The following is a 27,708-nucleotide window of genomic DNA, read 5'->3' as shown; positions in this document are numbered from 1 at the left end:
AGCAAGTTTTAAAGGTCTAACATGCAGCAAAGTAAAACATGTTTTGTGATTTTAAATCTCTGCTTAAGGTACTCTCTCCAAAGAGTATTTGTCCCAAACTTGGATCTATTCTAGGGGCACCCATGGAATTCTCCTTTTCTTTTATCTAGCATTTTATTATTTAACTAAATTACAAAATAGGTTAAGCCGGGGGTCAGCAACCTTTTTCAGCCCTGGGCCGGTCCACCGTCCCTCAGACCATGTGGGGGGGGGACTATTTTTTGGGGGGAGGGGATGAATGAATTCCTATGCCCCACAAATAACCCAGAGATGCATTTTAAATAAAAGCACACATTCTACTCATGTAAAGACACGCTGCGGGCCGGATTGAGAAGGCGAATCGGCCACATCCGGCCCCCGGGCCTTAGGTAGCCTGCCCCTGGGTTAAGCCGACACTAATGGCTTCCATTCCGTCAGTGAGGGGAAATTCAGTGCTATTCTCAAAGCAGTAGGGTTTTTTTTAAGGAAAACGTACATCTGACCTTAGGCAGCTCAGCCTCTGCTTCAACACAAAAGTAAGGCAGTAAAAATCCCTCCCCAGCCGCTGTCCATCAGAATAATACTTTCTATATGCAACAGCTAGCTAGTTGCATAGTATTCATAGAGCGGTCCTTGGTCTGCTCCTTAAACAGCTAACTTGCCCCTCCTTTGGTTTTCCCTTTTGAATATTTGAATCAGAATTCTATAGCTACATTTCTTAAGCTGGCCTGTATGATTTGTTCTTCTGAGCTTTTAGAGTTATGTGCTCCATATCTCTCCACTTCCCATAGAGATAACAAGTTTTTTTTTTAAAAAAAGAGCATTGCCTTCTTCGCAATTGAAATAGCCTCTCAGGAACAATGATAAATATTTGATGGGTCAGAGTAAACACTACAGGTGCTTTTGTGCTGCATAGAAGTGTAATAATCAGTGTTTTTCACCCTCAGATGGAAGAGTTCAAACAGTTAGTTTACTCTCCTGTCTAAAAATATAGGAATGACCTACTTATTAACAACAACAGAGGTGGGGAGGGGGAGCTCTGTATCCCTAGAGGAAAAAACAGCACTTTACATAGATTAAAATCCTAGCCTCACTTGCTTGAATTGCCGGCATGTTGAGAGCAGCACTTCATATGTACTACAACTGCAAAGTGCATTTTCTGTTATTTCTCCAGAAACAGCATATTGCAGAATTCAAAGACACCATCAGATTTCATGTCTAGAATTTTACTTGCCAGTTGTGCATTTACCAATGGCATTGGGTCTTTTATCCTGTTTTATTTCTTTATTTAATTTGTATCCCACTTTCAGCTTTTAACAGATGGCTCCTTAAAAAGAGAACATCAGCTCTTTCCCTTAGCATGTAGAACTAGCTTATTAAGGGTGCAACTGTAAATGTACTTTCTAGGGAAGAAACCCCACTGAACACTGTGGGATAAGGGTGCTTGCACTTTTAGTATGGAATACCTGTGCTCCTTTCACTACTTTTTGGAGCATATCCACACAATGTTGTCATCCAGTTGTGCCTTCCTCTGTTTTCCCTTGGCATCTTCCATCTTTTATACACTGCAAAAACCACATAATTTTCATTTGTGGAGTGCAGGTGGTCACACCAGGAGTCAGGGCTGTTGTGAGTTGTAGTTCATCAATGGACTACAACTCCCATCATTAAAAGAAAAAAAAACCCAAATACACTTTTATGCTGTGCTGCATCTACACACCTTCAAAAACTGGTGGGTTCTACCCCAGTCTCAATGAAAGTCTTTGGTCTTCCCCATCCCATTGCTCCACCTCTCTCTTGCCTCCCAGGACCTGCTCGGGTACCAAAATTATTTTTTGTTTCAGGAGCTACAGATCCTACTTAGTCACCCCAGTGTATGGTGTTGAAAAATCTGTAGCCACATTTAGCTGCTTTGCCTTGCTCCAAAGTTAAGAAAGGCGAACAATTCATTTGGGTGTTATGGTTTCTGGCACAGATTACTATGTGGCTGAAACTGAAGTCACTTATCCAGAAGTGACTTCATTGAACTCAATGGGACTTATTTATGAGTAGGCATGCATTCGATTTAAGGTGTACAGTTTAAAACTAAACTATAGGGAGCCAGGTAACTGGAATTAGCTGGATCAAGTGCTGAAGATGTGGTTGAGTTCTTTCTCCCCCCTTTGTTTGTGATTTTTGTTCTTTCATTTTTGGCAAACTCTCTTGATATCTCCACAAATTTCAGGGTGGTAAGAGAAAGGAATCTAAAACATACATCGCAAAAATTCAGTGCAACGCTATGATGATAAGCACACGGCAAAGGGCAGAATTTCACAGGAAAACAGTAGCATGATCTCTGTTCTACGGGATGTTTGAAAATATAAAGTCACATTAATTGAGCCTTTACAAAACGTTGAGTTGCACAGAAATTTCTCCCACGGCATAGACTTTGTAATAAAGTAACTTTCATTCTGTTGCCAGAGTGCAAACAAGGAAAATCTCTTTGGGGGAGGAAACCATGGAATGAGAGTGCTTTAAACGTATGATGTGCTTGCACTGCGATTCTGTGGACGTATGAAAAGGAAAACACACACCCTTTGTTAAGATCTTCCTTTAGACTTGTCATTTATTTTGTTCTTGCACAAAATGGTTGCCTACATATTTATTTATTACAAAGCTTCAATAGTCTAAAAAGAATAAGTCAGTGGTATACTGTGCACTTTACAATTGCATCCTAAGGAGCACAGCAAGAATAGTTGGGTTTTCACAACGGGGAGTCATTGCACACATTCAAAGTACATTTTCATTATTCTGCATGATGTTGCTTTCCCAGTACTTTTGTTTTTTGTTGTTTTTTACAGGAAATGATTACCAGTGAACACTGACAAGATCATGCTTATATACTCACTAACAAGGCAGTCCCATCCTTGAATTATGCTAGCTGGACAAGGATAAAAAGGTAAAGGGACCCCTGACCATTAGGTCCAGTCGTGGCCGACTCTGGGGTTGCGGCGTTCATCTCGCTTTATTGGCCGAGGGAGCCGGCGTACAGCTTCCGGGTCATGTGGACAGCATGACTAAGCCACTTCTGGCGAACCAGAGCAGCACACGGAAACGCCGTTTACCTTCCCACCAGAGTGGTACCTATTTATCTACTTGCACTTTGACGTGCTTTCAAACGGCTAGGCTGGCAGGAGCAGGGACCGAACAACGGGAGCTCACCCCGTCACGGGGATTCGAACCACCGACCTTCTGATCGGCAAGTCCTAGGCTCTGTGATTTAACCCACAGCGCCACCCGCATACCCAGACAAGGATAAGACTGTCATTAATTTTCCTTCACTGGTGCATCTCCAAATTACCCCATCATAGTGATGAATTGAGGCCATTGTTACTTTATGTCAGGCATCAATACAAATGTGTGCATTTGCAGGCAATTGTGTACACATACAGAGGCATACATAGAGATTGGTGAAACAGACCCCCCCAGGGCACAAAAATCACATCAGACTATGGGGTGTATGTCATATATTGTGTGGCAATGAAGCAACAACGTCGTGGCGAGATCGAACGCAGGCAGCTCCTTGCCAAGGGCACAAGGGACCCTGGGTATGCCTCTGTACACATATGTACATTTAGCATACCCAGAAACAGAAATATTCTGATCGTAAAGCAGCCAAGAAACAAGCCAGCAAGGAGCTGATGCAGTATGGCAATCAATTTTAAGCCTGACATGCATGAACTCAGTGTAGCTAATACATAATATATACACTGACAGGCTGTATTCATGAGGAATAGCACTTGCCTCTTACAGGGATTCAGCATTGCAGAAGGATCTTGATTGGCACTAGGGGACCAGGGACCAGCCCATCCAAGCAATGAGGCTGCTTGGAGGAGAACTATCACCAGGTCATTCTGTCACATGCATTACACCATACGATACATCATCCATTACTTAGCGCTGGTGTAAGAGAGACTAAAAATACATACAGAACATAAACGCAAAAGCAAATTCCACGGGGACAATAAAAATCCTTTCCCCCACGGTCAATATTATAATTTTGACTTCTTCTGGAAGAAGCTTGTTACGGCATTCATGCACTCGTCTGAAAAGCATCTTTCCACAAGCTGGTCACACTCTCGTGAATTGACTGCACACAGTTTTTCCTTTTCCACACTTCTCATTAATTGCTTGGAGAGGGCTAGAGATTGGGGTGGGGATGAAATAGGGGAAAAAATTAGTCGCTCAAAATGAAGGATGTCTTATTGGTATCTGCACATTTGGGGGCTCTCGTCACATAAGGGCAAACAACCCACTATAAATTCAACTGGGATATTACCCCAAGCAAGCCCTGTTGGAAGAGATGGAACCAGTACAAGATGCTGGTCACACCCAATACAACAATTCTCCCCCCACTTGAAAATTGCTGAGGAGTCTCTGTGCACAACTTAATCAAAACAAACTTCTTCTAATTAAGTCCTATTTTAGTGTTTTTTAAAAAATAAATATCTTCGGGATTGACACCTAATCAAAACCAGTGCCATATCATGGAACCTTGGGTCAAGGTCTTGTTAACCTGTTCAGTAATCCAGTCCTGGTCAAAGTGGCCTCAATCTCCCTCATTAGAATAAAAACAAATCAAGTGCAAAGTACAGATGTTCTCAACTCTTCTGCAACCTTTACACGTGCCAATTGCAGCTCCTCCAAGTTTCCCTATTTACCAGGGACAGTCCTGGATTTACAGAAGCCATCCCGGTTTCTGATTTGATCTTGGAATGCTCTGCTTTTCCTTTGGATGTCCCTTTTTATTGGAGAAATGGGAAGTTTTTCAATGTTTAATGTTTTATTATGTTTTTATATACATTTGAAAATGCCCAGAGTGGTTGGGGGGGCAACTGAGTCAGATGGGTGAGGTAGAAATAGTGAAATTATTATTATTATAGAATAGGACATTCCTATTTTTATTGGATAAATGTTGGAGGGTATGCCATTGGGTGCTAACTTGAATAAAATATGGGGGTAAGCCCCACCCCACATAATCAATCACATGATGCAGCGCCCATACACCATTTGAATGACAATGCCTATCAACTTGGAGAGGGGGCCCTTAAATATTTTATTGGGGGGCAAAGATCCCTCAGCCCCTAGAAGTTGGCTTCTATTATGCCAGTTGTGTGGAGCTCATGGGTCCACAGTTTGAACGCTTCTGCTGCAGGAGGTAGCATCAAAATCAAGAATCTTGTGGAACCTTAAAGAAAAGAGCGCCACTGAGATAACATTTCCATCTACCAGAAAATTCCTGCTATTGATCTAAAACCTGCAGTTCTTCAGCAAAGAAAGGCTTCAGTGTGAAATTGCTGAACTAGAATTTATTGGCAAGTTTTCATCTTATTTGTCGAGAGAGACCAAGGCTTTCTCTTCCACCACAGGTGTTAATTAACATAGCAATACTAGGAAGATATTTTTTTGCTGTTGTTCCTAATTGCTGCTCTGGTGCAATTATCGTTGCGCTTATCTTATAAGCTGCGGCACAGAATTGCCACAGACTGTGAGGCCTGTTCAGGTCACAAGGTTACGCAAGTCACAAAAAACGTGAGCAGGGATAGGTGTGCTAGCTGTGCGTCTGAAGCACAGGATTTGCTTCCACTCATGGAGGCGCCATATGTGATGTAGAGCCCTGGTGTTCCAGGGTCCATAATAATAATAATAATAATAATAATAATAATAATAATAATAATTTATTATTTGTACCCCGCCCATCTGGCTGGGTTTCCCCAGCCACTCTGAGCGGCTTCCAACAACGATGAAAGATACACTAAAATGTCACATATTAAAAACTACCCTGAACAGGGCTGCCTTCAGATGTCTTCTGAATGTCAGGTAGATGTTTATCGCTTTGACATCTGATGGGAGGGCGTTCCACAGAGCGGGTGCCACTACCGAGAAGGCCCTCTGCCTGGTTCCCTGTAACTTGGCCTCTCGCAGTGAGGGAACCGCCAGAAGGCCCTCGGAGCTGGACCTCAGTGTCCGGGCAGAACGATGGGGGAGGAGACGCTCCTTCAGATATACTGGACCGAGGCCGTTTAGGGCTTTAAAGGTCAGCACCAACACTTTGAATTGTGCTCGGAAACGTACTGGGAGCCAATGTAGGTCTTTCAAGACCGGTGTTATATGGTCTCGGCGGCCGCTCCCAGTCACCAGTCTAGCTGCCGCATTCTGGATTAGTTGTAGTTTCCGGGTCACCTTCAAAGGTAGCCCCACGTAGAGCGCATTGCAGTAGTCCAAGCGGGAGATAACCAGAGCATGTACCACTCTGGCGAGACAGTCTGCAGGCAGATAGGGTCTCAGCCTACGTACCAGATGGAGCTGGTAAACAGCTGCCCTGGATACAGATTTGACCTGTGCCTCCATGGACAGCCGTGAGTCCAAAATGACTCCCAGGCTGCGCACCTGGTCCTTCAGGGGCACAGTTACCCCATTCAGGACCAGGGAATCCTCCACACCTGCCCGCCTCCTGTCCCCCAAAAACAGTACTTCTGTCTTGTCAGGATTCAACCTCAATCTGTTAGCCACCATCCATCCTCCATCCGCTTCCAGGCACTCACACAGGACCTTCACCACCTTCACTGGTTCTGATTTAAAAGAGAGGTAGAGCTGGGTATCATCCGCATACTGATGAACACCCAGCCCAAACCTCCTGATGATCTCTCCCAGTGGCTGCATGTAAATGTTGAAAAGCATGGGGGAGAGGACAGAACCCTGAGGCACCCCACAAGTGAGAGCCCAGGGATCTGAACACTCATCCCCCCCCCCCACTTTCTGAACACGGTCCAGGAGGAAGGAGCGGAAGCACTGTATGACAGTGCCCCCAGCTCCCAGCCCCTCAAGACGGTCCAGAAGGATGTTATGGTCGATGGTATCAAATGCCGCTGAAAGATCCAGCAGAACTAGGAAACAGCTCTTACCTTTGTCCCTAGCCCGCTGGAGATCATCAACCAGTGCGATCAAGGCAGTTTCAGTCCCATGATGAGGCCTGAATCCCGACTGGAAGGGATCCAAATGGTCCGCTTCTTCCAGGCGTGCCTGGAATTGTTCAGCAACCACTCGCTCAATCACCTTGCCCAAGAATGGAAGATTTGAGACTGGGCGATAATTGGCCATCGCGGCCGCATCTTTATTACATGGGGGAACTACTGTGGGATTTTTAAATGCAGTCAAACCAACAATTCATGTTTCGTCAGAAGGCGCTGAGGCTCACAGTCTTCCCATAAACTTGCTAGAGAGAGCTCTGTGATAACAACCCACCCCCTTGTGCCCTAACAGGAAGAGGGTATGGCTATATATATATATATATATATATATATATATACACACACACATACATACACACACACAGTGTGTGTGTGTATATATATATATATGGAGAGAGAGTATATATATATATATATATATATATATATATATATATATATATATAGTATATATATAGAGAAAGTATATATACATATATATATATATATATATATATATATATATATATATATACATACACACACACACAGAGTATATGTGTATATATATACACACAGTATGTGTGTGTGTGTGTGTGTGTGTGTATATATATATATATATATACACACACACACACTCTCTATATATATATAGATTGTGTGTGTGTGTGTGTGTGTGTGTGTGTGTATAGATAGATAGATAGATGATAGATAGATAGATAGATAGATAGATAGATAGATAGATAGATAGATACACAGTATATATATATATCCTTCTTCCTGCCAGGGCACTCTCTTTCCACTTTTCTCCACCATTTTCACCACTGTGAAAACACCTGCATTTTTAAGCTACACTTATGTCTTAGTAACTGAATTACTGTTCTAAGTCTGCCCGAACAAAGCTGCTGTTATCAGTTACTCAACAAGAAGCATACGGAGTGAGCAAATGTTATTTTTACCTTTTACAAGACTGTTTTGTGTGTGATTATTATTTTAAGTGGGAGGGGCAAAAGGGGGCAACGCCAGGAAAATCCAGTCTGCCTTAAAGCATCCTGGATTACTTATCAACTAAAAAGGCTAAAACTATCCTATCTAAGCTTCCCTTTTAAGTTGCAAAGGGATGGCACTGTGCTGAACTCACAAACATCAGGAAGGTAGGATGATGTCTAACAAATATATCATCTCCTAGCATCTAATCACATCTCAACAACTACGAGGGCAGGGGCCTCCTTGCTTCAGACATGCTACACATTTTGGTAAAGCATACTGGATGTAGTGTTTCATTATTATTTTTTTAGGTGACAGTGGTATCATTCAACATGTTCAGGATGGCTACGCTCCCCACCCCCAGGGGACAGATTGATCCTTGGCCAGTCATCTGTGGGCTGCTTGTCAGCTGTGGATATGGCCCAAAGTGAGTGTGGTCATTCACACTCTCACATTCACATGCAAACACTAGTAATGTCTGGCAGAGCAGGGCGGACCAATGTTGCTCAGCTGGCTTCCCAACACAGAGGTTGCTGCCAGTAACCAAGAGGGACGAGGTGGCAGGGAGGTCCGCACAGCGCAGGCACAGCAGTGGAGCCAATCCAAGGCCCCTGCTGCTGCCCTGGCACTGCGACAGCCTCCCCACTTCTCCACTCCTCTCGGTTACTGGCAGTGACCTCTATGTTGGGAAGCCAGTTGAGCAAAGCCACTCTAGCCCACTGGCTACTACTGGTATGCACTAGAACAGCACTCTATTGCTACTTCCCCAAAGTCCTGATTTGAATGTGTTGATAAATACATTTCAAGGCAAAGCAGATTGTAAATTGTGAAGGGAAAGGGACAACGTGAGAATGGTGTTGCTTGTATGTGCAGCACCTCAATAAGGTGCCTGAATCTGAAGCACTGAATGCCTGCTGTCAAGTAGTGTGAACGTGCCCTAAAATTCAAATCGGGGCTTTTGCAAAGCAGCAGTAAGATGTTTCAGGGATTATCACCATGTTGGTCTCTGGCTTTCAGAGAACCACAGTGGGTAATTGAGCTTTTAATTAGGTTTAAGATGCTTTTTGTTATAGAAGGATTGTGAGTTTTACAGAGCCACTAATCTGACACAGAGCTCTGACTTAACAAATGAAGATAAGTGAGGAATGAGCAGACATAATTCAGGCCTGCTGTGTGGGGCTGCTTTTGAACATTTTCAGAGGCCACAGAACACAGTGGCTTGTTTTTCGAGGGTGTCATTTGCTGGAGCACAAACTCGAGAGTCTTCTTGGCAAAATTCACACTGCTGGGAAGAGCTTTGCACAGCAGAGGAGGATATAGGGCTGTGTAAGCTTTGTGCATGCACTGGGCAATGAGCCGAGAGGGCACTGTCTCAAAAGGCGCCAGCATTTGGGAAGGAGGCGTGAGCCTCTGATAGGGTCCTCGGGTCCTCCCTCCTTCCCAAAGCCTAGTGAAATATACTTGGAGTCGAGTGTGGATTTCATGCTCTTTATTCAGCTCATAGTAGTGAGGAATGAAAGTTCCCCCAAAATATCTGCTTTAAATACATTATTTACACAATGGGCTGCACGTGATTGGCTAATTCTGGGATTCTCCTGTAGGCCAATCAGGTTGCGGATTCACTTCCACCTGGAGCTGGATTGGGTGGCTCCTGCGGACCAATCATACTGCGGCATTGTTCTAGGACCAATCAGACTACTGCATTCTGGATCCTATTGTTCTAGGACTAATCAGATTGCTGCATTCTGAATCCTATTGTTCTAGGACAATCAGACTGCTGCCTTTTGGATCCTATTCAACTCAGTACATAACACACAGTTAGTGCTTTTCCAGCCTTGGGAAGGAGCAGGGAGGGCTCTGGTTTTGGGAAGGCAGTGTGAGGAGCAGGGGTGAGAGTGCCAAATTTTGGGCTCAACACAGGGTGCCATAGGACCAAAGTCCACCACTGCAAACAGCCATGTTCTATTGCAGCCCCATCTCCCAAGAGCGCCTTATTCACAAACTGGACTATATAACAAGTTAGACAATCAAGAACAGGTATTTTGGCAACCAAAGTGAAATATTATAATGGTTCACACACACACCCAACTCAACAACAACATATGAGCTCCTGGGCCTAGTGTCTTTAAATTAAGGTTACCCAGACATCCCTGGGGACAGTCCCCGGATGTACAAACCAGTCCCCATACAAAATCCATTGAAGTTGAAAAGTGCCCCCGGATTCATTGAAAAAAATCTGGTAACCTTACTTTAAATGTGATTTCTGTGGTGCCTCAGTGGGCTTTCTTTAAAGGCGGCTCCCATATCCACAGCTACTTCAGGATATCATATACCTTTCCCCTTCCCCCTTCTCTTTTCAGTGAGCCCTGGCTGCCGGCTCCTTTTCTACTTAGGACATTTTCACACAGAAGACTTAAAACAGACTCCTAAAAGGAATCAAAAGCCTTTGATGGCTACAATGTTCATTAGCATTACAAATGCTTCCTGTCTGCCGATTCTTAATCAGGAATGCCTAGCTACAGGTTATGTTAAATGCATCATCAGTGGATTTTGAAAAAATAATATGGAGCATGGGGTGGATTTTTGCCAATGCATGGAGAGAAGAGGTTTAACTCTCCACTCTTCAGCTGCAAACCCTCCCCCAGTGTGGCAATTCCCCTTGGCCGGGGAATCCCAATGATACCAGAGCGCTCTATGCTAGAATACAGGTTTGCATGCTATTTTCAAAAATATGTGCATTTCCCTGCACTTACTCATTTTTGTACACAATTATTTTGGTGGAGAATTTCACCATAAATTCCAGAGAGGTGTGAATTTTGGGGTATAGTCTCAGAAAGTACAAATTAAGTAGGTTTGCATGAGATTGAGGACCAAGCCAAATTCCTCCCCTATTGCCTACGCAAAGGAACATAAGAAGCTGCCAACCTGAACCAGAGCATTGGCCTTTCCAGTACAGTATTGGCTCTGACCGGCAGAGGCTCTGTGAGGTTTCAGGCAAGAGACTTACCCTGGTGTACCCTGAAATGTCAAGGACTGAACCTGGGACTTTCCGCATGCAAACCCTGTGCTTTACCCACTGAGCTATAGTTCTGCCCCTTTTCTTATGACCAGGTAAAGAGCATCTACTAAAATCCTGCTGTCAAAGAAAGTTCTTTTCCAGCAGCTGCTTCTGCCGCAAAAATACTCCCAAGGGTTGCCTAGAGACTGTGCCTTCATAGTTAGGGATGACTGGGATGCAGCCTGATTTTTGCAGGATACAAAGAAAGAAAATATTGTCATTTGCGATCACACATGAAAATTGATGTGTGAATGGTTCTCTTTTTTTTTGTTCTCCATCTCATTAGTGAACCTATGTAATGACATCTTTTTTAGCCATTCTAACATTTGTTGGCATTTTGACTGGTATTTGGCTCAGTGTTTTAATATGATTAAGGAGGCACTCCTAAACACACGTATTAGGAAGTAAGCCCTCTTCAGCACAAGGAGATTTACTCCTGAGTAAACATGTATAGGGTTGCGCTGTTATGAATAGTGTGTGCTGTAGTTATTACGAACATTTCTAGGAAGATTAGCGTATGCTTTCAGCCTTGTCCAAACTTCTTGCTGAAAAGTACTGTCAGCAAAAACTTCTGTCACGAGTCCTTGGGTTCGTGTTTCATTGGCAGTGATCCTCTTGTTAAAAAGGAGCATCTCATTTGCCTAAGTGAAAGAAAACAATAATGAAGATTCAATAGCTAAGAAGTGGTGCTTGCTCCATTTATCCATCTTATAGGCCTATGTAATTTTGCCAATATGCAAATGTTTCGATGTGCATGTAGCTACTGTGGTACGATATAATTAGCAAGAAATGGGAAAGCATCCTGTAATACAAGTGCCATATCAATGATGAAAATTCCACAAAGCTTTAATCTCACAGTGAACCGACTTGTCTCGCAGAATCTGGATTGGAGTGTTAAACCAGTTATCTCACAAGTGAGGCTCTCGCCGACTCCTGAAGAATAGAAAAAATAAATGATCTTGGAGTGGGCTGTACAAAGTAGATGGAGGTCTCCTGCCAGTTCTTGGCTGCTGGAGAGACAGAGAGAGCTAAAAGAAGCCGCTCTGCCTAAATGCTATTCAGATGGTGCAAAGTTCCGTTATATCTATGGCGAGACCTTCAGCCAATTTTGTTTTAAGAGTGTGGACTCTGTGAATGCAAGTGGCATCATTAAATCTGGCATTCCCAGGATAGCCAGAGTTGCTGAGTCAGGCTTTATAACAATGCCACCCACCTTAAAGGTTGTGTGCTGAAATGCAAAAGGTGTTTTATGTTTGATGTGATGTGATGTTTTATGTTATGTTTCCTGGTGTGGACAGAGCATAGTACAATGTACTTATAGAAAAGGCGAAGTATTCCCTAATTGTGTGGTAGGTTCATTACAATTCTGCTTGCAGCTTTCAACAGAACAACAATGCTTCGGTGGCACTAAAAGCCAACCATCTGGAAGCAGCCCAGATGTAGAAACATAGAATACGCCTTACTGCAGTGTTCGCCATACTATTCTGTACCATGTTCTTGTGACATTCTTTTCTTATTCTAATTTTTATTAATTGTTCCGAGGGGAAAAACAATAACAACAATGCTGTAATTTGATGGCTTTGGAAAACTAAGGGACGTGTTGCCACGGCAAGCAGATGTCCATGTTTCTTATCCCGAGAAAGTCTGATGACCTGAGACGGGTTGAGCAAAAGGGACTCTGGATCAGGCCCATGAAGAGGAGGAAGGCAGCTGGGTACACTTCCCCTGGGTTTGGAGGATTAAGTTGGCTAGGGGACCCTGCCAGGGACTGGCTGTTTTTGTTTGTTTGTTTGAGTTTATAACTTGATTCTAACAAGACTCATGCCCTGGGCCTCAGACAAGCTTTGCATGGGCCTGCTTTGGTTGCTAATCTAAAGATTTGGATTCTTCCATAAAACAGCTACACATTCTTCTCAGTCTACTAAGATCAGAATCTATCCCTGAAGGACGCTGAATATTAAGACCCAACCACACGTGCTCAGCATATTTTTGCTTATGTACACAGTGTTAAACGTGCCAGTGTGTGAATGCAGCTGGTATCCAAAATTCTAAAATATTATAATTATTTTGCATGAGTATATTAGTTTTCTGGGGCTGATCCCTGGTATCTCCAGGTAGGGTCAAGAAAGAATCCTGTCTGAAATGGTGGAGAACTGATGGTAGTACAGTGCTTCTGCTGGCCGGGGTTGATGGAAGTTGTAACCCAAAATACCTGGAAGGAATCAGCTTGGCTGGACTTCAGCCAGAGGGCCACATGGCTTTCTGGGAAACTCTCTGTGGGCCTCCAAGGTGAGCCCTAAGTGGGCAAAGCAACAAGTGTAAGTTTCACCTTTATATGGTAGGCTATTTTCGGGGACTTCCGATTAGCGCCAGCGCTTAATGGTGGATTTCTCCCGGAGCTCCGGGAGAGATCTGCTTCGTGGGTTCGGGTCCTGCAGCCACGGCGGAGCGGGGACCCTCAAAAATCACAGGCGCGTAGCCTGTGAACTGGAGACTCGGCGGGCACCTTTGCGCCCCCCCGACGTTGTGAAATAGCCTTTTTAAAGGCTACGGAACAGCGGAGGGTGTGTGGAGCGGTGCTGAGAGTCGCTTTCACCCAGCCTGCGAAGCGAAGCCGCGTCGCCATTAGCGGAGAGCGCTGATTTCTTCCGGTGAATTTGGACTAAAAAGAACAACTTTCCGTGAGTAGGATTGAACCTTAAAATACAATTGGACGTTAAAATTAAAGAAATTGGGCACCGAGACGGATAAGCACTAAAAAGGAAGTCTGCTTTCCGTTCTGTAGCAAGATTAAAGCGAAAGGCATTCAAGCTGTAACTTTTTGACAGGAGAGTTGTGCGAACTAAGAAATCCACCACCAAGCAAAGAACTCCCTCCCCCGAAGGCAGGAGGGGGGGGGGAGAAGATTTTAAAGTGTCTTCCTGCCTGCTTAAGAGAAATTGAACTGTTTACCGCTGCTCCTTTACCTGGGGATCGGACTGCCGGAGAAAAGGAACCGGCTAAGGACTGTCGCTACAAGAAGGTTAAAAAGTAACTGTTATATTGACTTTGGCTACTCTCAACTTGAAATACTTTACTTTGTTGCACAGTAAAGTTATTTGCAGGACACTATTGATCTGGATCCTTTAAAAAGAAAAAAGAATAATTGAAAGGGACTAGGAGGGCTTTTGTTTGTTTTTGGAAAGTGTGGGACTAACTTGAAGGTAAAGAATTGACTTTACGCCCTCTAGAGGACTTGTGAATAGTTTCAGCAACAAGTGGAGCTTACAACTTGAGAATTCTTTTTCTGACAGCTTAAGAGTGTGGGAATGACCTTGAGTGAAAGACTTTGTTATGGCAGATGGTAAAGAGAAAGAGGACTCACAAGAAACAACCTTGAGATCTGGTAGACAATACAAAGTCGATCTTTCTATGCAAAGAAGGGCTTCTGTATCAGGAGCCTCTGGAACTGCAGCTGTCTCAAAGGCAAAAGTGAAAATAATGTCTTCAGAAGAAGCATTTGCTAAGGTATTGGGGAAAATAAATGACTCTTTGGAGGAATTAAAAAAGCAAGGCGCAGAAACTAGAGTACAGGTTGCTGAAACAAATAAGAAAATTGAAGAAATCTCTGGGAAAATTGATTTAAATACAAAAAGTATAACTGACCTTGGGAACAAAGTGAACTCTAATGCAGAAGCAATTGGGAAATTACTGGAAGATTCATCTACAACACGAAAAATAGCTGAGGAAGCTAAAGAAATTGCAACTGCTGTCGAGGAAAAGTTTCCACCGGTTTACAAGAAACTAGATGAGTACGAGCTGGCACTCTCTATGCAGGATATGCAACGCAAGGAGAGGAACCTAAGGATCAGACTTGTGCCAGAAAAGGAAGGAGATAACTTGGTGGATTACTTGACAAAAGAATTCTCTGACTTTTGGAAGCAGGAGCTGGACAAGGAAGAATTTAAGATAGAGAGTGCATTTAGACTGGGAACAAGGCAGAGGAAGAACAGACCCAGAGATTGTTTAATAACTTTAAGGTCAAAGGAGGAGAGAGACAAAATACTGAACCTGCACTACCAAACAACCCTTCAAATTGAAGATTTTCATATTGAGATTTTTAAAGATATTCCCAAAAGTATTTTGGATGCAAGAGGTTTTTACAAGGACTTGGTGACACTGCTGAAAAGGAACTACATACCATTCAGGTGGGAGTTTCCCCAAGGCTTGTCTTTTAAATACAAGGGGAAGAAAAGAAGAATAAAGACAGTGAGTGATAAAGACAAGTTCTTGGGAGAACACGAAGAAGACCTACAGAAAGAGACGTTTCCAGGACAAGGGCATCCTTCAAGCAAGGGACCATTAGACACGGATACGGAACCACCGACAAAAGAGGAACAACAACTGGGAGCTGTAGGAGGAAAGAGTAAATAACCCCATCATGGCTCTGCAACTTTTAACCTGGAATTGTAACGGTTTAAATATTCCCAGAAAAAGAAAAAATATATTTCATGCTTTAAAGAAAGACCAATTGGACTTGATTTGTTTACAAGAGACTCATGTGACAAGAGCACATAGAAAATTATTAATAAATAAAAGATTGGGACAAGAATTTATATCTTCAGACAGAGTAAAAAAGAGAGGAGTGGTGATCTATGCAAAGGAAAATTTGCAACCGAAACAAATTTTTAAAGATGATCAAGGAAGATATTTGGCAATAGAAATTCAATCTCAAGGAGAAAAGTTTTTGATAGTGGGAATCTATGCACCAAATGAAGGGAAAGCTGAATTCTTCAAGAAGTTGCATGAGACTTTGATGGACTACATGGATTACAATTTAATTATGATGGGTGACATGAATGGAGTAGTTTCAACAAATATGGACAAAGCACAAAGACAGGTAGTTACAAAAGACGGAAGACTACCAAAAACTTTCTTTGAAATGACTGACAATATGGACTTGATCGACATTTGGAGAACAAAACACCCATTAGAAAGAGAGGGAACCTTCTTTTCTGAAGCCAAAATGACATGGACACGGATTGACCAAATTTGGGTGACTAGCAGTATGGCGCAGAACATAAAGAAAGTGGAAATCTGCCCAAAAACCTTCTCCGACCATAACGCAGTAAAGATGGTGATGAAGCAAACAACAACTGGCTCCTTCAGATGGAGAATGAATGACACCTTATTTAGAGACGAGGAGATTTGTAAGAAGGCCCAAAAAACTTTGAAAGATTATTTTGAAATTAACTTAAGGACTAAAGTAGAAAAAAGAATAGTATGGGACGCAAGTAAAGCCGTGATGAGAGGGTTTTTGATACAACAAAATACATTAAAGAAAAGAAAGCAGAATGAGAGGAAAGAGAAAATCTTGGAAAAGATAAAAGAAGGGGAAAGGAAACTAAGATTGAAGCCAAAATCGCAAGAGATTTTAAGAGAAATTAAATTATATCAAACACAATACATGGAACTGATGAATCAAGAAATAGAATGGAAAATTAAACAAATGAGACAAAAGACTTTTGAATCTGCAGATAAATGTGGCAAGTTATTGGCTTGGCAAATAAAGAAGAGACAAAAACTCAACACGGTAACAAACATAGAAGTGGAAGGAAAGAACATATGTAACCCAGTGGAAATTAGGAACTGTTTTCAGAGCTACTTTAGACAACTGTACACACAAGGGCCGCAGAAAGAAATGGATATACAACAATTCCTCGAGAAAAATGGGCTGAAAAAGATTTCGCAGGAAAGTAAGATAACTTTGAACCAGGAGATATCAGCACAAGAAATAGAAGATGCCATTCAAAGTATGACGTTGGGCAAATCTCCTGGACCGGATGGACTGACTTCCAAATATTACAAAGTTTTGAAGGAAGGGTTGATACAACCTTTGAAGGAAGTCTGCAACGAGATCATGGAGGGGAGAAGGGCACCCGACACGTGGAGAGAGGCCTACATTACACTTATACCAAAGACAGAGACTGAAAAGACTCAACTTAAGAACTACCGACCCATCTCGTTACTAAATGTGGATTACAAAATCTTTGCTGATATTTTAGCAAAGAGATTGAAAAGAGTTTTGATGGAGGAGATTCATGGGGACCAAGCGGGCTTTCTCCCGAAAAGGCATTTGTCGGATAACGTAAGGAATATAATTGACATTTTGGAGAAGTTGGAAGTGAATATAAACACTAAGGCTGTTTTGATATTTGTGGACGCCGAGAAAGCCTTTGACAATATATCTTGGAGTTTTATGTTGAAGAACCTCCGGGGGATGGGGGTAGGCCAAGGGTTTGAAAATGGTATAGGTGCAATATACTCTGAACAGAAAGCAAAATTAATTGTAAATAATGTGGTTACAGAAGAGTTCAAGATTGAAAAAGGGACACGTCAGGGGTGCCCTATCTCCCCACTACTTTTTATATCGGTCTTGGAGGTTTTGCTTAACATGATTAGGAGGGACCAGTTGGTTAAAGGGATTCAGGTCGGAGCTAAACAATATAAACTGAGAGCATTTGCAGATGACCTAGTACTTACATTACAAGAGCCAGAAGCTAGTACGAAAAGAGTTTTGGAAATAATTCAAGAGTTTGGTCAAATGGCAGGATTTAAATTGAACAAGTTAAAGACTAAGGTATTGGAGAAAAACTTAACACAGGTTGAAAAAGAAAGGTTTCAGAACGAGACAGGGTTGACTGTGGTTAAAAAAGTGAAATATTTGGGTATAAATATGACAGCTAAGAATGTGAACCTATTTAAAGATAATTATGAAAAAACTTGGACAGAAGTGAAAAAAGATTTGGAGATTTGGTCAAACTTGAAGCTTTCCTTGTTAGGTCGAATCGCAGTTATAAAAATGAATGTATTGCCAAGAATGTTGTTTTTGTTCCAAGCATTACAAATAATGGATAAAATGGACTGTTTCAAGAAGTGGCAAAAAGATATATCTAAATTTGTCTGGCAGGGCAAGAAGCCCAGAATTAAATTTAAGATATTAACGGATTCAAAGGAAAGAGGGGGGTTTGCCCTGCCAGACTTTAAACTGTACTATGAAGCGGCAGCTTTCTGCTGGCTAAAAGATTGGCTGCTTCTTGAAAATACAGACATTTTGGATTTGGAAGGTTTTAACAATATTTTTGGGTGGCATGCATATTTGTGGTATGACAAGGTTAAAGCACATAAAAGTTTTAAAAACCATATTGTCAGAAAAGCATTGTTAAATGTCTGGGTCAGATATAAAGATTTGCTGGAAAACAAAACTCCAAGGTGGCTGTCGCCAATGGAAGCCACGGCGGTTAAAAAGTTAAATATGGAGTCGAAGTGGCCAAGATATTGGGAAATCCTGGAAAAGGAAGGGGACAAACTGAGATTGCAGAGTTTTGAGAAATTAAAAGGGAAGGTGAGAGATTGGTTGCACTATCACCAAATAAATGAAGTGTTTAAATTGGACAGTAAAATTGGCTTCCAGGTGGAAAAATCAAAATTGGAGACTGAATTGTTAGAATCCAGTACTAAGAATTTGTCAAAAATGTACAATTTGCTGCTGAAATGGAATACACAAGATGAAACGGTGAAATCAACTATGATTAAATGGGCTCAGGACATTGGTCATAATATTTTGTTTGCTGATTGGGAAAAGTTGTGGACCACCGGGATGAAATTTACGGCATGTAATGCCTTAAGAGAAAATATTATGAAAATGATCTATAGGTGGTACATAACCCCAGTCAAGCTTGCAAAGATTTACCATTTGCCTGATAATAAATGTTGGAAATGTAAAGAAAAGGAAGGTACATTTTTTCACCTTTGGTGGACGTGCCCGAAGATTAAGGCATTCTGGGAAAAGATCTATAATGAACTTAAAAAGGTATTTAAATATACCTTCCCTAAGAAACCAGAGGCCTTTCTCTTGGGTATTGTCGGCCAAGGGGTGTTAAAGATGGATTTAACTTTCTTTATGTATGCTACAACAGCAGCTAGAATACTCATTGCAAAGTACTGGAAGACACAAGATCTACCCACACTGGAAGAATGGCAGATGAAGGTGATTGACTACATGGGCTTGGAAGAAATGACGAGCAGAATCCGAAACCAGGGAAGAGAAGCAGCGGAAGAAGAATGGAAAAAGTTCAAGGACTATCTAAAGAAATATTACAAAATGAATGAAAGTTAGAATGATGTTGGACTGGAAAGTAAATGGTTACTATTAGCAATGGTTAAGACAAGGAGAATAAGGAAGATTAGCTTAAATTTAAAGTAAAATAAGGCAAGATTTGCTGAGTAATTGATTAGAATCTGGAATACAGAAAAGGGAGGCATGAGGAAGTCGGGGAAGAAAGGTATAAGAAATTAAGATATGAAATGGTACTTGTTTTTTGTGTTGTTTTTGTTTTTGTTTGTTTATGTATTTGTTGTATTTATGTTATGTCTGTGTGGTTATAAAAACTGTTTAATAAAAAAATATTTTTAAAAAAATATATATATATATGGTAGGCTATTTTCTAGACAAACGTATTCCTATCTATCCAGAGAAGCAAGGGATCAGGGATCAGGGACACCTTCCTGGCAGGCAAAATAATTGGAGTGTGAAGCAAAGGGCTGTAGGCTGGGGAGAGGTCTGAGGGCCAGATGGAGAATTTGGAGGTCCTCATTTGTCCCCCTGCTCTCCAGGCCTTAGATTCTCCACCCCAGGTAAAGTCAGGCCTGAGCTACACAAATCCAGTGGTTCAATTTGGTATGGGACAGTTATCCATCTTCCTCTTGGGTTTATGTATGTACCTGTGTTTCAACACTTACGGTAAATGTTAAGTACTGTTCTGGCTCTCACACCTCAAAACCACATTGTTGAGTAGGAGAAAGTGCAGGCAAAGGCAACTTAAATAATCAAGGGAAAACGTGAAGCACCTTCTCTAAGAAGAGAAAAGTTAGTACTTGGGGCTTTTTTTGTTTAAGGCAACAATTACGAAGGGAAGAGTGGGAGATGCGATAAATGATTGTGAAATTACGACCGGGGAAGAGGAATAAATTATTCTCTGCTCAGACTCTAAAAGCCAAACACTGAAGCTGACTAGCAGTAATTTTCGGATAAACAAAAGGAAATGCTTCTTCATGTGAGGCATAATTAACTTGTAAGATCCACTGCTACGATGAGGTGCTTGACATTAACTCGGATAGCTTTTTAAAGAGTTAGACAAATTAATGGAGGGCAGGGTCCTTGACAGCTCTTAGCCGTGGACACTAAAATGAGAGCATCCATTCTGAGAGACATACTTGCCCTCTTCAGACATTGGATTGCATATGTTTAGAACCGCAGGAAGGAAGGCGGAGGTATGAACATGCTGGCTATGCCTCATTGCCCTCTAAACGTTAGACAGCAGAGAAGAGAGTCTCCTGGAGTGTGGATCTTCCAGGGTTCCACTTTGTGGAGGGAGGTTCCACATGGGGTAAAACGGGGGGGGGGGGGGAATCACACTCCCTAAATCACACTTCCTGAACCAACACACAAACTGAAATGTCGATACAGTGGTACCTTGGTTCTCAAATGCCTTGGTACTCAAACAACTTGGAACCCAAACACTGCAAACCTGGAAGTAAGTGTTCCAGTTTGTGAACTTTTTTCGGAAGCCGAACATGCTCCGTTTTGAGTGTTACACTTCCGTGGCACTTCTGTTTCGAGTGCCACACTTCTGGTTTGAGTGTTACACTGAGGTCTGTCTGTTTTTGCTGTTTATTTTGCATTTTAGTTTTTGCGGCTCTTCTTTTTTGTTTTTGTGACTGTGTGGAACCCAGTTCAGCTACTGATTGATTGTGTGACTGCAGCACACTGTCTATTGCTTTCATTTTATGGATCAAGGATCTTGTTAGACAGTAAAATCCATGTTAAATTGCTGTTTTAGGGGTTGTTTTTAAAAGTCTGGAATTGATTAATCCATTTTGCATTACTTTCTATGGGAAAGGGCACCTTATTTTTGAAACGCTTTGGTTTTGGAACGGACTTCCGGAACAGATTAAGTTTGAGAACCAAGGTACCACTGTATTGCTCAAAACACACACTTCTACAAATGTTGCAGCACAATTCTCCAGCCAAACAATGCATCCAAAACCACATCTTAGGGGAAAAGTGCACATAAAAACATGTTTATTTGTGAAAATAACTTGCAAAAATGAAATAACTTTTGCAATACTTTTGCAACACCTGCAAAAATGCACACTTTTAAAAATGGCTAAACTAATGCAGAAATGTGGCAAACTGAAGTTAAAGCTGGAAAAATGAGATGCCGAGAGAAACTAAAACTGCCAGATCCACCTCTCTCTAACTTCAGACAGTCAGGGGACACTACTAGTGTACTTATCCCCATTGCTCTTTGAAATATACTCAGAGTCGCAAAGTGATTTCATGCTCTTTATTCAGCTCATAGTGGTGAGGAGGAATGAATGAAAGTCCCCTCAAAGTATCTGCTTTATATACATTATTTACACAATGGGCTGCACATGATTGGCTAATTCCGGAATTTTACTGTAAGCCAATCAGGTTGTGGATTCACTTCTATCTGGAGCATGATTGGGTGGTTCCTGCCAACCAATCATACTGCTGCATTGTTCTAGGACCAATCAGACTGCTGCATTCTGAATCCTATTGTTCTAGGACCAATCAGACTGCTGCCTTTTGGATCCTATTGTTCTAGGACCAATCAGACTGCTGCAGTTTGGATCCTATTCAACTCAGTACATAACACTCTTCCTAGTATGTTATTTAACGTGCAATCTGACTGCTGGGAGAGAGCTGGTGGACCTTTAATTATGCGTCTCTCCATCACGCTCCCTTTGTGGGCTTCCTCTGGCTATCATAGGAAGCTAGCTTAATACTGAGTAAGACAATTATCAGTCTTTCTGGCTTTGAATTGTCTACCTTGACTTGGATCTCCAAGGTTTCAGGCAAAGATGTGGAGTTGGTGGGGTTTGAACCTTTGCATACAAGGCAAATGCTCTACAACTGAACCATGGTCCTTCTCTGTTCTGATTCAAAAATCCTTTCTTATGGATTCCTACATTCTCATGTGGCCTACTGCATGGGCACTCCGTTTGGACCAAGCACTCATCTTCTTACCCTTGTCAGAGCATGCAAATAAAAGGGAGCTCGTGAGCCTCTGAATCATGAATCTGATCTTTCCCAAGTCACAAGCTGTGGGGATTGTTATATGAACCTCAGAGAATTCAATCTGGCAGGCTTGAAAAAGAATAATCAAGATGATGAAAGGGAAACATACTGTTAGGGACAGAGTTCAAATATTTTGCATTGCCAAGCTGAGAGGAGGCTTTCAATTACTTTTCACACATATAATTAGATGTCTTTAATATAGAATTCCCCGTTCCATGCTGCTACTGCAAAATGTGCAAGGAATGTAGAAAATAACCTTAAAATCTGCCGTATAAAAATAGAGCAGTTTTTAGTACGATTTACAGACATCAATATTTAAATTACAGCTAAGTGAGATGGCTGAAATCGAGATTTCTGCCATTGAAGATAGTCTAGGAAGAATAATGTTAACACTTCATAGTTACCCATTGTGATAGCAGAATGCAGACAGGGCAATCCTATGCATGTGCCAGTGAGTTCACGGAGACTTACTCTCAGGTAAGTGTACGTTGAGCTGCAATCCTATGCATACTTACCTGAGAACAAGGATACACAACTCTTTCAATTTTGGTTTTCTCAATTTCTCCTTTTTCCAGTCTTAAATTCAGTTCTCTACATTTCTAGAGCAATCTGCAAATTTTAGTTAAAATAATCCTCATGAAAATTATCAGCATTTTAGTGCAAATATCTCACAATAAACACATTTTTGCATGCAATTCCAATTAATATACACATTTTCACAAGCATTTCCTCCTAAACAATACATTTTGGTAAGATATTCTCACTAATATATGCATTTATATGCACGCTTCACATTAGTATATGGATTTCTGTACACATTACTCAGCTGGAGAACTGCCTTGCAAAATTCAGAGAAGTACAAGTATGGCTGTGTCTTGGTTCAGATTTTGTTTTGGAAAATGTGAATGAGGTAAGTTCCCCTTTAAATGTGAACTGAATTGAATTTCTCCTCCATCCCTACCTGGGAGTAAGGCTTCATCAATACAGCAGCATTTTCCTCTGAGGAAATACACATAGGATCACAATGCAAGCCCCAAACTATACACCAGGGTGGAGAACTATATACACCAGGTCTGAACTACAACGCCCATCATCTCTGACCACTGACCCTGCTGGCAGGGATTGATGGGAGTTGGAGTCCCAACAGCCTCTGGAAGGCTAGCCCTACTATGTATTGATGATGGCACATTGTGCCTTTAGAAGGAAGGCTGCCCCAATTACATATCAAATTGGGGTGAGGTGTCCCGGTTAAGAGGTGCATGGGTGAGAGTGTTGAAGCATCTCCCCATCTGCCATGAACTTTTCTCCATTTGGACTCACTTCCAGTACCTGAGATTAGTTGAGGGGAAAGCAACATTGGGAGATGTGGGGTGGTAAATTGTGTGGAGGTAAACCTTCCTCGTAGGGAAGTTGCTCAATTGTTTTGCGTGCATTTTTTCTGGTGTATACTCAACTGCAAACCAAACTAGTACCGTGGCTATATTTTGTCGAAGGGTTTTAGTGTCATAGTGTCTAAGTTGTTTTAAGTCTCAAAACCTATTCCTGATGGACTACAGGAACAAAATGAAATTAATCTTAACGATGAAATGCGGAGAAGGGGGAAGAGGTATAACAACTGGTTGGTACTGGGGTGTGTGTGTCCCCTAGCAATGGGTTAAGTTACTTACCTTTATGGGGCCCATTATCTTAGGAAAGGTGTAAGTTGAGCAGCCTTCTGGAGTCTTTCCAAGTAGGCTAAAAGGGGTCTCAAACACCACCTGCATTGACATTGAAACAGATATGTATATATAAGAGCAAAAACCAGAGAGTGTTTGAGAAAGCTTCAAACAGGTAAGATCTTTAGGACGTACACTTAATTTATCTACTCTTTTAATTGTATCAGACAAGTTTCAACCATTTAAACCACATTGTACCCCCACCTTGGGATCAGATGATGAAGGATGAGCTAAAAGGACTCTTAATAAATAAACAAATGTGCCCCATTGAACCCAGTGGGGTTCATTTCTTGCTTAAGGTGCACAGGATGTTCCATAGACTCCTTCCTTAGGTTCCTTCCTACTGCAGAGGAATCAGGAACAATGCAAAGGAACAGCCAGTTGGTTCCAAGAGGAAGTGAGAACGCCACCTATTGTTTTGAGCCACTCCTACTCACTGGCTATAAAACCACATTCCCATCCACAGTGACTCACGTTGTATATGTGAGAGAGGCTACAGTTCAGTGGCAGCGTATATACTTTTCATGCATAAGGTCTCAACCTCTGACTTCTCCAATTGATAATGATATTGGGTAGCATGGAGGGGCAAGGTCTTTGCTTGAGTCCCTGGCAAGTAGCCAACAGTGGGAGAAGATAACTCTGGGTTGGAGTGGTATAACTCAGGATGAGGCAGCTAGATATGTTGACGTAACTATGAGACTGCACTGGCTACCAATTAGTTTCCGGGCCCAATTCAAAGTGCTGGTTTTGACCTATAAAGCCTTAAACAGCTCAGGACCTCAATACCTCAAGGAGCGCCTCTTCCCATATGAACCTAGCTGGCCCCTGAAAACATCACCCTCCTTTGTGTGTCTTCTCCTCAAGAGGTCCGGAGGGTGGCAACACAAGAACGGGCCTTCTCTGCGGTGGTTCCCTGTCTGTGGAATGCTCTCCCCAGGGAAATTCGCCTGGCACCTTCATTAGGCACCAGGCAAAAATGTTCCTTTTAACCAGACCTTTGGTTGATCTGATTGACACCCAACACCCTTTTAGAATGTGGCTTTTTTTGGGAGGGGGCATATTGGGTTATTGCTTTTGGTTTGACTATTTTATGTTGTGGTCTTGTTGTGAACTGCCCTGAGACCTCTGGGTATAGGGGGGTGTATAATTTGAATAATAATAATAATAATAATAATAATAATAATAATAATAATAATGATAAACACAGCTGTACAGGACATCTGAAGGGATCCACGTCTTGCCCAAGCCTATTTCCCCCCCTCTCCAAATTTTAGCTTAAAAATCCATGGATGATAGATCTGTAGCTCTGTGAGGGACCATATGTTCTGTATGCAAAAGGTCCCAGGTGTGTGTGTGTGATGGGGCAACTTTTATTGATGTCAAAGCTGTCTTTCTAATAACGCACCATAGACCCTGTGCTCTTTTCCAAGCTGCTGGATGTTAAAAATGAACACAATCACCAGAAGCCATGGGATGTTATTACCAACCTTCCATCATGTTCATTTTTTTTAAAGGTATCCTTCGGTTACTAATATGAGCAGAAAACAGCAAGTAAGTAGGTCAGCTGGCCATGACGGAGGGCTACTCTAGCATGCAGGGTGGAACAGTTGCGGCAGTTTTAAAGTGCTTTATCTCACTGAGTTTCGCCGTCTCCAGTGATGCTGCTTCTGCCGGGGAGAAGGGAACTAAGGCATTCAGAAATATTGCTTGGCTGAAGCAGTTCCTCCAGGCAGTTTCAGATCATTACTGCTGCTTCCCTGAACCAACCTGAAAAGACTTTTTGCTCTCCCCGTTGTCAATTCATTATACTCCTCACGTAAGACTTCTCATATTAGTTGCTTTACCCACATTGCTGTATTAACTCCTTGGCTGCAATCTGGAGATAAGAGTCGGTGTGGTGTAGAGTCAGACGAAGACCAGAGACTAGGACACAGGCTTGGATTCCCTATTTTGCGACCAGGTGACCTTGGGCCAGTCATCGTCTCTCAGCCCAACCTACCTGACAGGGCTGTTGTAAGGCCAGGGAGGGAGCGGAGAGCCTGTCAGTTTGCATTTCTTAGTGCAGAAAGTATCGATCTGATGTGTAGAGATCTTTCCTATTCTAATTAATTCAAGAGGGTTCTGGAAGCTTCTCTGTGTGAAAGAAACAAGCAGAAAGTTCCTGATGTTTAGGTTATTCCTTCAGAGAAGCTGAGTACAGGTGGTTTAAACTGGTTCTGTTGTCTCTTCTTTCAAGGTCATAAAAGTAAGGCCAAAAGGAGCCTAGGTTTCACTTTCTCATTCTATCTCTTTTCCTTCTGGTGTGGTGTTCTGTACATACATAGGGGTGTAGGAATTTATTCATCCCCCCCAAAAAAAAATATAGTCCAGCCCCGCACAAGGTCTGAGGGACAGTGGCCCGGCACCCTGCTGAAAAAGTGTGCTGATCCCTGACTTATGGGAATAGCTTTCAGCATGGTACAAACATCTAAAACGCTCAGAGTACGGCCACTAAGAAAGCTGTTGCGTGTTCCTGCCTTCTCTCCCTAGCTTGCTCCCAATAAAGCTGGCTCACTGAGAGCAAAACACGCAGTTAGTAAATGAATGTAAATGACCCAGTCACAGTTTCATATCAAGTTCACCTGGGACCCAGCTATACTTATCAATTATATTGTTATAACTGCGTTACAAGCATGCGACACCAGATGGCGCTATAGAGCAGTGATCCGTCGCCAACGGGATTTTCCATTAAGAGCTTTTATAATGTGTTTTTGTACAGCGTTTTTTTAAATTTGTAGAGATCTAGCCCTGATCTGGAAAACCAAAAAAAGATCAAAGAGATTCACCGAACATGCAAAGAAGCAGTAGGTGGGGAAGCAGGTTTCCTCTTCCTCCCTTTCCTCCCTTCCCTTTCCCTCCATGGCTCACTTATGAGTCAATTCAAATTGTGAAATTATAGTTGACAAAGCCTGGACTTTGAGCGATGAGGAAAGCACTGGGAAAATGCCCTGAGAAGTGTGAGCTAACACTTGCTTTGATGCAACATCACTTGGTATGTTATGTACTGAAGTTCTCACCCTGGGCCAGCAGGGGGATACTGTAGATAGTTTTCACTCAGGTCCACATATGCAAATAAGGGATTGAAAGCGACGTTCAGTCATTGGATAGTTACAGAAAATGGTTACTGTTGCATTCTAGTGGAGCTCTATATAAGCAGGCTGGCTGAACCCTTCAGTTCAGTTCTGTTCTGGCCTGTGAATAAACAAGAGCTGTTTGAAGAATCGCTGTGTCGTCTGATATGTTCACCCACAACTTAACATGGTACTTATGCCAGGCAGGTATATTTGAGATGGCTGTTGCACATGAGCGGAGGAGCACTCATGCACAGATTAGTGCTTCATGAATAGGAGTTCGGAGATGTGGGGGAGGTTGCAGTGGGGAGGAAACCCAAAAGGTTGTTGGGTGAATACATCCCCGCCCCCGTCTCTGATGTGCACACATTGTGACCCTAATTGCACTTTAAATTGCTGATGTGTACACACACTTATATGCAATGCCCTCAGGAGTACTAGGAACATGCTGCATGCAGTGAGTTGGCAGATCGTCTAGATCAGGGTAGGCAACCTAAGGCCCGGGCGCTGGATCCGGCCCAATCGCCTTCTAAATCTGGCCCGCTCGGTCCTGAAATCAGCATGTTTTTACATGAGTAGAATGTGCCCTTTTATTTAAAACGCATCTCTGGGTTATTTGTGGGGCATAGGAATTCGTTCATTCCCCCCCCCAAAAAATATATAGTCCGACCCACCACATGGTCTGAGG

At 42.3% G+C, this 27,708-nt stretch overlaps 1 protein-coding gene across 1 annotated transcript in view; it reads right to left on the bottom strand.

The window, feature by feature from the left end:
• Positions 1 to 3,590: 3,590 nt before the first annotated feature.
• The window catches only part of LOC128417531 (enoyl-CoA delta isomerase 2-like), a 33,456-nt gene continuing 9,338 nt past the window's right edge, over positions 3,591 to 27,708 (bottom strand). Inside the window, exons 5-9 of the mRNA XM_053396326.1 lie at positions 25,316 to 25,343; positions 23,863 to 23,952; positions 11,546 to 11,693; positions 10,744 to 10,746; positions 3,591 to 4,198 (exon numbers count right to left, since the gene is read on the bottom strand). Of these exons, the coding sequence (XP_053252301.1) occupies positions 4,050 to 4,198; positions 10,744 to 10,746; positions 11,546 to 11,693; positions 23,863 to 23,952; positions 25,316 to 25,343 (418 nt within the window). The 3' untranslated portion in view covers positions 3,591 to 4,049. The remainder of the gene's footprint in view (positions 4,199 to 10,743; positions 10,747 to 11,545; positions 11,694 to 23,862; positions 23,953 to 25,315; positions 25,344 to 27,708) is intronic.

This window comes from Podarcis raffonei, chromosome 7 (genome assembly GCF_027172205.1).
Source record: "Podarcis raffonei isolate rPodRaf1 chromosome 7, rPodRaf1.pri, whole genome shotgun sequence".
Classification (NCBI taxonomy): Eukaryota; Metazoa; Chordata; class Lepidosauria; order Squamata; family Lacertidae; genus Podarcis; species Podarcis raffonei.
This window is presented reverse-complemented; position numbering and strand designations above follow the sequence as displayed.